The sequence below is a fragment of the Eptatretus burgeri genome, chromosome 5, assembly GCF_056783735.1.
Source record: "Eptatretus burgeri isolate ZD-2024b chromosome 5, Ebu_testis_v1, whole genome shotgun sequence".
Lineage (NCBI taxonomy): Eukaryota > Metazoa > Chordata > Myxini > Myxiniformes > Myxinidae > Eptatretus > Eptatretus burgeri.
In genome coordinates this window covers 6,835,828-6,845,827 of record NC_140965.1, presented here as the reverse complement: position 1 = coordinate 6,845,827, position 10,000 = coordinate 6,835,828, and the positions used below count along the sequence as shown (strand labels likewise).

General features: G+C 46.3%; 2 protein-coding genes across 7 annotated transcripts in view; both read right to left on the bottom strand.

The window, feature by feature from the left end:
* Positions 1 to 3,337, bottom strand: part of LOC147025789 (kinesin-like protein KIF13A) — a 178,372-nt gene extending 175,035 nt beyond the window's left edge. The window contains exons 1-2 of one of the 4 annotated variants that reach the window (XM_085880595.1): positions 3,090 to 3,337; positions 206 to 302 (exon numbers count right to left, since the gene is read on the bottom strand). In XM_085880595.1, coding sequence (XP_085736721.1) covers positions 206 to 302; positions 3,090 to 3,144 — 152 coding nt within the window. In that variant the 5' untranslated portion in view covers positions 3,145 to 3,337. Of the gene's footprint in view, positions 1 to 205; positions 303 to 2,941; positions 2,961 to 3,089 lie in introns of those variants that run through there. The other 3 variants (XM_085880594.1, XM_085880597.1, XM_085880596.1) reach the window with 3 other exon arrangements.
* A 2,447-nt stretch (positions 3,338 to 5,784) lies between these two features.
* PPM1G (protein phosphatase, Mg2+/Mn2+ dependent 1G) overlaps positions 5,785 to 10,000 on the bottom strand; it is a 59,625-nt gene continuing 55,409 nt past the window's right edge. For all 3 annotated transcript variants that reach the window (XM_085880590.1, XM_085880592.1, XM_085880593.1), the window contains exons 6-10: positions 9,583 to 9,705; positions 9,090 to 9,324; positions 8,853 to 8,982; positions 8,388 to 8,487; positions 5,785 to 8,074 (exon numbers count right to left, since the gene is read on the bottom strand). In XM_085880590.1, the coding sequence (XP_085736716.1) occupies positions 7,862 to 8,074; positions 8,388 to 8,487; positions 8,853 to 8,982; positions 9,090 to 9,324; positions 9,583 to 9,705 (801 nt within the window). In that variant the 3' untranslated portion in view covers positions 5,785 to 7,861. The remainder of the gene's footprint in view (positions 8,075 to 8,387; positions 8,488 to 8,852; positions 8,983 to 9,089; positions 9,325 to 9,582; positions 9,706 to 10,000) is intronic.

The window sequence follows — 10,000 nt, the reverse complement described above, 5'->3', positions numbered from 1 at the left end:
TGATGTGGTTAATGTAGAAACATGTATCCAAGACAGAAACTTTAAAGCGCTGCATTTAACACTGCCCCACATGGATTGTTAACCTTTTGGAGAGAGAGGTACATATATACTGTATACAACACATATATTCAATGTCTCATTCTCTATCCTCAACCTCACCACCATATTCCTAAACTCTGCCTCCCTCTCATCCCAGTTGCCAAACCTGTCTCCATCTTGACCAGTTGTCATTGCACAGGGTGAGAAGAGCACAGCTTGGTTGTCTTGCATGTCCACCACACAGTGAGTGTGCAGATCGAGCTCTGTTGCACAAAAACACACAAATATTGAACGAGAAAACCACCGGCTTGTCATTCATTCAATGGACACAGCCTACCCGGACACGGGTACATTGAGACCACAGGAAGACTATGGGTGGGAGAGGCGCCTGCCCAGATCAGATTACAAAAAACACATCCAGACCGACCACAGGAACTTTTCTCTGCCATCATTTCCATCAACTTCATCAATAATGCAGCCGTGCACATGCTGTGCTCCCGTAAGCCATGCTTATATGGGTTGGACTTAACAGTCTGCGGTCAGCCGGTCACTGTCCATAGTCGAACATTACAAAGTGCTAAGAAATACTTTTCATCAGGTATGTGAGAACACACAAACAATAAAGATTGCATCCACCCTTTGAGCCATTTCACCAGGTTTATATTTTCCTCCATGCTTCATCAAGAGACCATTTGCATCTCAAAATGCATACCAATGTCAAAGTCACACCTGAGAGCTTCCAAAGATCTCGTAGGTTGGTTTGGGGTTTGTTTTAAATCTGTTACTCAAAATGCAAAATGATCATTTGAATGGGAACACTTCATCGAAGCATCATCAAGAAAATAATCAAGAGAAAATGGAGGGTATTGAACTTGGTGGGGGGGGGGGGATGGAATGGGAGAGAGATGGGAGCAAGAGGAGGGTACAGGGAGTACAAGGAAAAGGAGGAGGTGGAGGAGGGAGATGGTGTGAGGAGGGATGTCAACAAAAAATTCCAACATTTCTGCAAACGTAATACGTGTATGGCTCCATCAACAGCATATCCATTTATGGGCGACCCCGGATGATCAGGAACTTTTTCATTCTAACACTCAGAGATGGAATTTGCGTCTGAATGCTACTGGCACAGTACACCAACTACATAACGGCTCGCCAAAAGAAGCAAAGCAAATGTGGATAAGAATATTCTTCCATTCCAAATTAAGCTTCACCGGCAGTGAATGAGCCAACGCAGGTCATCTTTGGCAACTGAAGGTTAAAGGTTGCACAGGTAGAGGGAAGAAGATGGCACAAGTTATGTATTTTAGCTGTCGGGCTATTTTTCGAGTTAGAAGGTACAGAATGCACCCAATGTCATGACGGTTATTGGAAAATAAACCTTTGTGGTGATCAGGTCTGCCAACACCACAAAACAGCTCATGTTCAAACGACCACCAACAACTCCAGACGAGGGAGAGTCCAAACTTTTCTGAGGAACCGTTTTGTTAGGTTTCAAAATTACCGACTTTGACTCCATTACATCCTTACTCTAATCTAACGACATGGAAGAGCTCTTTTCAGCCGCTGTGTTGGACTGCAGCAGTTCAAAGCAGGTACGGAACGTCTTGTGGGGTTTGCAAGCGGTACACCGGGCATTTAATTCCAAATTGGATAATCCAGGCCCAAGTCCTCCAAGTTATAACTGGTGTATCCAGGTCCAAGTCCTCCAGGTTACAGATGGTGTATCCAGGTCCAAGTCCTCCAGGTTATAACTGGTGCGTCCAGGTCCAAGTCCTCCACGTTAGAACTGGTGCGTCCAGGTCCAAGTCCCCCAGGTTATAACTGGTTTATCCAGGTCAAAGTCCTCCACATTAGAACTGGTGTATCCAGGTCCAAGTGTATAACGCACCAGTTATAACCTGGAGGACATGGACCTGTATCCAGGTACAAGTCCTCCAAATTATAACTCGTGTATCCAGGTACAAGTCCCCCAAGTTATAACTCGTGTATCCAGGTACAAGTCCCCCAAGTTATAACTCGCGCATCCAGGTACAAGTCCTCTAAGTTATAACTCGTGAATCCAGGTACGAGTCCTCCACGTTACAATTGGTGTATCCAGGTGCAAGTCCTCCAAGTTATAACTCGTGTATCCATGTACAATTCCTCCAAGTTATAACTCGTGTATCCAGGTACAAGTCCTCCACGTTATAACTCGTGTATCCAGGTACAATTCCTCCAAGTTATAACTCGTGTATCCAAGTACAAGTCCCCCAAGTTATAACTCGTGTATCCAGGTACAAGTCCCCCAAGTTATAACTCGTGTATCCAGGTACAAGTCCTCCAAGTTATAACTCGTGTATCCAGGTACAATTCCTCCAAGTTATAACTCGTGTATCCAGGTACAAGTCCTCCACGTTATAACTGGTGTATCCAGGTCCAAGTCCTCCACGTTAGAACTCGTGTATCCAGGTCCAAGTCCTCCACGTTAGAACTCGTTTATCCAGGACCAAGTCCTCCACGTTAGAACTCGTGTATCCAGGTACAATTCCTCCAAGTTATAACTCGTGTATCCAGGTACAAGTCCTCCAAGTTCTAACTCGTGTATCCAGGTACAAGTCCGCATGAGTCTGGTGGAAACGTAACAGAAGCAGACCGTCCCTGACGTGGTTAGTTTAGCTCACGATGGTTAAAGTCAAACATTAAACGAAATGGCCAAGAGCGAAAGTCAAAGTGTAAACAAAGCGCATGAGGTGAGTCAACGCGAGGGACGCGGGAATGAACACCGGAGTGGAAAACCCTCCAACTCCGCAGCTCAGGTTTGTAAAACCGTCACATACCACACCACACCACACCACGTCACACCACACCACGTCACACCACACCACACCACACCACACCACTTCGAACCCTCATGCTCACTCACTCATTCGATCCCCTCCCAGTGTCTGCTGAAACTCCGCCACATTCCCTCCACACGTCGATTTTTTTTCTCTTCATCCATAATCCTTCATTACCTCACACGCCTCACGTTACCTCACACGCCCCACGTTACCTCACACGTCCCACGTTACCTCTGCGGTTCAGCGGCCGGACTCGCACTGCGACCTTCACCTTGGAGTCCCCCATGGTGCGGCCAAAACGTCTCCTCCGATCCTCTCTCTCTCCCTCTCACACACTCACTATTCGAGCTCCACCCACCCGGCGTCGGCTCGCTTCAACTCCCCGCCCAGCCCCACAACCGTGACGTGCTCTCTCGCGAGAACCGTCGCAATCATTAATGATTATCCATCGGCGACGAATGTGTGCCGTGCTCTCCTGGCACGAAATGGATCTCACGGGAGCGGACGGGGGAGAATGGAGGGGAGGGAGAGGAGTGGAAAGGGGGGGAGGGGTCAAGAGGGTCAGTAGGAGTATGTGCATGGGGAAACGGCCAATCGTGGCTCGAGCTCACGTTAGGCTCCACCCCTTTACCACGCCCGCTCCACCCCTTTCCCACGCCCGCCCCACTCAACCAATTTAATAACACCAGTCACTGTTTGTCCATTTGTTCCTGTTCCAACGATTCCACTTGGCTCATTCGGTGAACTCGCACCGCAACTCAGCGACTTCTTCGCTAACTTGGGGGGGGAGGTTTCCAATGGTGACGATTCCCAAAATCAGGAAACGAAGCAGAAACCGTTCTGATCATAACTCATCGATCAATAATTATTATCGATTCAACTTCAGCGCATCCGAGAAAACCGGCGATTAAACGGAGCACGAGGACGCACGTCTCCGGATTATCCAACTGGATATACTGCGTTAAATAAATAACAAGTAATTAAATTACAAACTAAAAAAAAAAAAATGCTCCACAAAATGAGAAAACCTATTCGAATGATGCTTCGTTTCATTGTGCCCTCCCTCAATATGGAGTAATTCATTGTTCATCTGAGACCTTCCTTCACTGCGCTCACCCTTTGGCTCTCACCTCGTTCATGGTACACGAGGAAAGTGAATAAACTCCAGCAATGGACCTGTGTGTACACACACTAAAGGAAGCCAAGCATTGCTCCTCGACCGCCCCGTACCCCAAACCCGAATATCACACAGGGTGTTCCAAAAAGACACGGACAACTTTGGTTGTTAATACATTTGGAACCACAACTGATACTGTGATACCCTTTGGATTATCTGATACAGAAACTCATAATGTTTTGTGCACACCATCAATACACTTCAATGTGAGCTCCTTTTGTCGTGCACAGGACATCAAGGCGCTACACGAGTTCTTGCCATGTTCAGCTCAGCATGTTTTTGTCCACCAGTGTGAGATCCAGGAACGAAGATCCTGCATTTTTGCCACCTTGGTGTTGCAGATATCTTTGACAAACAACCCCCCTTGATTTATTTTCCCTGTGGGTATGTGTGGTGATCGTGGGGGCCAGGTGGTTAGTCCGTCTCGGCCAATCCAGCCACCTGGATATTTTTCATTCAGGAAGGCTCGAACGACTGAGGCCCAATGAGGTGGAGCGCCATCCTGTTGAAAAATTATATCAGGTTGGAGGTCTTCACTTTGTGGGAAGGTGAATCCTTCCAACATGACCATGTAAATTGTTGAGATCACTGTATCCTCCACAAAGAAAAACGGGCCCACCAAGCCGTCATGGAGAACGCCACACCACACATTGACTTTTGGCCTGTCACGTATGTGTTCAATGACCACGTGGAGGTTTTCAGAGCCCCAGATCTTCACATTGTGCTGGTTCACTTTCCCTGATACATGAAAGAAAGCTTCGTCTGTGACATGAACTTTTTCAGGTAATCTTCATCATCCTCTCCGCAACTGAGCATTTCCAAGGCAATCGCCTTGCGTTTGGGTCCATCATTTGGTTTGAGTCCCTGCAGAATCTGCACCTGATAGACATAAAGCTTTAGTCTTTTATGCAAAATCCTGTGTACAGTAGTGGTGGTTGGTCGTCCCAGTTCTCTCGATGCGCGTCGGATTGATTTTCTGGGACTTTGTTGAAATGATTCACGCACTCGTTCAACATCTGCTGCTCTTGTACTTGGTCGACCAGTACTTTTCTGTTTATGAAAACTTCAAGTCTCCTTAAACCTCCCGTACCACTCTCTGATACTAGTCCGTGATGGCGGATTCCTTCCATACCTTGTACGGAAATTACGCTGAACTTGTATGTCGGATCTCCTCTCAATGAACCATTCGACGCACTGAGCTTTCTCCTATGGAGTCGCCATTTCAGTATGACATCCATCATGCAATCCTCCCAAATGAAAAGATCACCAGGATTATTATAATGACCATCACCAAACGTGGTCGGAGGTTACATTTTCACCCATTGGTCTATCTGTGAGCACGATATCTCAAAAAGTTGTGGACGAGTTATGACAAAACTTGGCGGAGGAGTTGGGTAGGTGACAACAAGCAGATTCGATTTTGGTCCTGATCCGAATTCAGATCCAACCTATCAGTGGGATACAAAACAGATACCGTTCAGCCTGGCGGAGGTATGTGCTCTCCTGAGTGCCGTTCTCATCGTGAATCGATTTCGCGTGGGCCTGAGAACACCGTGACCTCGCACCTCGTAAAATTGGCTTCAAACGTCGTCACATCTGCAATAGTCTCTGACATGAGGCCTGAGTCTCGACCTAAGCAAGAATGGAATGTTTGATGAGGATGCATGACATCACACGAGGGTCATGTATAAAAACGATCCTTTTCAATTACAAGAGATGTCGATAAAGAAAGACGCACACCAGGAACCAGGCAGTTGGAAATAGCTTTTATTTTCATATAGCAAAAATGGAACAAGCAGAGAACAACATGACATCTCTGACAAACAGGCACACATGTGAGCAGGATGTCCTGCTAAACTCAGCAAATGGAAAGAAAATTAAAATCTCATTTCCTAACTTTTCTACATCTTACCCTTGGTAAAGCCAATTGTCATAGTCACCATGGAAACACATCAAAGGATTATTAAGACGGTTCGGTCTCAATCAAGACCAAAAAAAGAAACAAAATTAAGACCAATGGGAGCAAATTCCCACCATAGTGAGCAGTTAACACATCGGCTCTTCAATCTCGAGCTACACCAACCGACCTACATCGCTGTCCCATAGTGTGATCTACCCCATTAAAGGAGATAATAAATGGTCATGTGACTGGAAAAGTGAAAGGTCACAAGATGGAGTGAGTGTGGGGGGGGAATCTCAAATCCCATTTTTATTGGCTATGACTGACAGCATCCGTGAGCTTTGGGTCTACCACGCTTAATCACAAGATACAAAATAATATGGTCACACAAAACCACAAAGACCATTGGGATCCACTCATTTCCTCAAAATGAAAACAACGGTCGAGTCGATGCTCAGTCATGAGTTGCCTGAATGGCAACACAGGAAATCAGCTAAAAAAAAACCAGCACAGAGATCAACACGGTTCATATCTACTGGCGCTCCGCTCTCGGCTGTGACAAGGACAAAACAACAGCAATAATAATAATAATAATAACAACAATCAAAACCCACTAAATAATGTCAGTCACCACTTCATTGGGTCCAGCAGACGGAGCCTCAAACGTGTTCAGGTTTGTGATGTCATCTTGATATTCTTCAATGATGGGATGGTATGGCTGCGTTCTCAAAACAAAGCATGCCAACCATCAAGGGACCGCTGGTTAAAAGACTGCAGCAAATCGCAACATCCTCGGCATCGGCCTCGTTCATCCGACAACGCTCCGAATGGCACAGAGCATTTTTTTTTCTGGAGTTTTGCGATGACGCAGACTAAGGAACGACCCGTGACCGAAGGCGCGTCTGCACGCCGCAGCATCTGCCTCCATTTTGCATTAAAAATGTATAACATCCTTGGAATAAATGTGAAAAAGGAAACAAGCTATCGCACCTAACTGGAAGTCCTCGACAAAAGCTCCGTGGTTTCCCCGAGCCAGCGGAGCTCAAGGCAGTTTGAAATTGAAGGATATTCAGCAAAAGCCTGACCCGGAGAGGAAAGTCACAGGATCCAGGTCGCCAAAATACCGACATTACATTGAGATAATGGAAATGCCGTCGATTGTAGGTAAAAAACAAAACAAAAAAAAACCGTCTAAACTAGTTGATATAACATCTGTGGACAAAGAGCATCCCCGAAACGGGATAAGTGTTTAAAATTGCTTCTATTTTTTTCGAACAAATGTTCCTCTTTATTCGGTTTGAAATGAAAAATAAAATAAATAGAAAAACCTTTCTTTCTTTCTTTTTTTTTTTTTTTACTTCAAATATAATAACAGGAATAATAATAAAGCATAGAAAGAACAATGAGATGGTGCATGAAGACGGTGCAAGAGGAAAACATGACACGCTTCGGAGACGTTGTGAGGGCTCAATGGTACATCTGAAGGAAGATGGCACGAGGTGCCAGTGGATGGGGGGAAAAAAAAAAAAATGGTAACAAGCCAGTGGCGAAGTAGGTCCAAACCAAAAATGATGGGCATCCGAGATAAAGGCTTAAAACTCCTCCTCAAACAATACATTACAGTGCACGACGATGAGGCCACTCCGTGCTGCCGATGTAATCGTAGAAAAATAAGAGCTATTGGAATTTGAACGGCAGTCACGCAGGCCACAGCAAGAACGCATAGGAGAGGTGGAATCGAACACATAAATGGGCCATTGCTGAGGGAGGAGCCAGGTTCGACCTGAGAACGCGGGATGCCCAGCGTTGTGCAGAATGGGCAGGACAAGATGGTGGTGGGAGACTGACGTTCATGAAGCAAGGGGAGAAAAAAAACAAACAAACAAACCAAAAAAAAAAAACCTGAAGGGCAAACATGTGACTGCATCATTCGGCTCGCATCTTCTTATTTCGTGTTTCTTCTCCATCGCAGTCTTTATCCTTCAGCGTGTGATGGTCAATGGCCTTCTGCTCCAATTTCCGCTTTGTCACGCTCCCGTGGCTCGCTTCCCCTTGGCCGAAGGCGATGATGATGCAAGTCATGTTATCACATCCTGTACCATCTCCAGACGTGTCTGGTGCTATACAGTGGTCAAGCAGCTGCAAAATATTGGGAAGAGGAATTTTTGTAAGTGCAAGGGAGAAAAGCCTCACCCGCTGTCCTACTTCCTCCCGTGTTATGTACGAGCTCGTCAATTTGAAATTTAACCCTGGCTCCCTCGGCTCAAATTTCCTTTTACAACAGGGCGAGAGCATGCAACTGAACAGTTGCAATGTCATGCCCCAACAGCGCATTCAAAGGCCTCGTCAGGTCTAAATGGTGCTGAGGGACGCGAAACAATGCTCACCATACAGTTCAAGCAATCAACTTGTCATACCCGGCGTGACTTACGGATGAGCGTGTTGTACCCACCTCCTCACAAATCACCGAAAGCCGAAGGGGCTGCTTCTTGTCCTCTTGTGCCAGGCGCTCTCGAACAAAATCCACAACCTCCTGGCTGCTCAGGACATTCCTAAGTCATTCCAAAACAAAAGCAAGGACAGTCCCCACACCTGATTTCGGAAGGCCCAATGCGACGGTAATGTTCTCAAACTCTGGCACCCAATAACAATTCTACAATCGATGCCCGATTACTTCTTTCCCTCATGGCATTTTGATTACATCCGAGTTTTGATACCAGTCCTACACCATGCCTTACATTCATGTAAAACATACACAAGCAGTTTGACATGATTCAACTGAGAAGGTATGGGTGTGCTGTCCCAGTACCTTTGGCTATACAATATAATGTAGCATTATACTGCATTGTGAAAGGTCATTGGAAGTGGCAGTAGTTTTGACATTCATTTCTGATAGAGTTTGAAAATAGCACAATACCAAATCCCATCACAGGCAATGACCATGAAGTCATGTTCCTCCTCCAAGTAAAGGGTCTTCACATCTGGCAGGGCCGAAATCATCTGCTTTTCTGGTGGCAGCTCCTTATTCTGCTTGTACAGGTGGTCACCTGAGCAAGGAAGCAAGGCATGTGTGGAAATACAGAAGCAATTGAAATCTACTCGATGAGAAAAGGAAAAACGAAGAGTTGTTCTGAGTGATCATGGCCCTAGGTACCGATAGCTCGAGAGAGGTTCAGCCCGCCGTTGACTCTTCCATCGAGCGTGACCTTGCCGCCGGCAGTACGAATACGGTCCAGCTCCAGCTTGTCTTCTGGCTTGTGGTCGGATGACATGTCGATTGCAGTGCCTCGAGTGGAAACGACACAGCGTGAATCCCCCGCGTTTGCTACCACCAACTGTCGGCCCCGCAGCAGTGCGACTACCGCCGTTGTGCCACTGTCTGAACCTGGCTGCAGTGACGAGAGGAAAAGTGATGCGCTGGAAGGTATTTTGCGATACATTTCACACGTTTCCAAAAAAATATGTGCAGCACCACTTAAAAAGCATCATGGATCAAACTTGACATCCTTTGAATCTTCTAAGGGCCTAATGAACACCACGGCATGCATGCAACCGCACACATGTGGCCTTTCATTAACTCACCCTCTCATTTGCATCAGGCTCTGGACTCTACAGAGTACAGTTTGAAGTGATAACCAAAAACTCACCTCTTCCTTTCCCTCCATTCCCATAATTCCAACATCCTCATCCATGTCCCCTTCATCTACATCTTCATCTTCGCTCTCATCATCTGCCTCACTGCTGTATTCTTCATCACTCTGTGAAGACAACTGTCAAGACAATGTGGTATCAATGACATGAGAAGGCAGGGGGGGAAAAAAAACAACAACAAAGAATTGCTTCACCTGTCTGCCACTCTTCACCTGTCTGGTATTTGTCATTTGTAATTTGTTGAGGGTTCCGGTGATAATATGCCTACTCTTTTCGAGAGAAGGTGTGGGATTTTTACCGTCTCCCAATGCCCAGCGTGCTGGCAGATTGCCCCCTGGTTCTGTTTAATGCCATCCCGACAGACGGCTCACAAATTGAGCGAAACACCAGGGTGGCAGTTTACAGCTGGGTCAG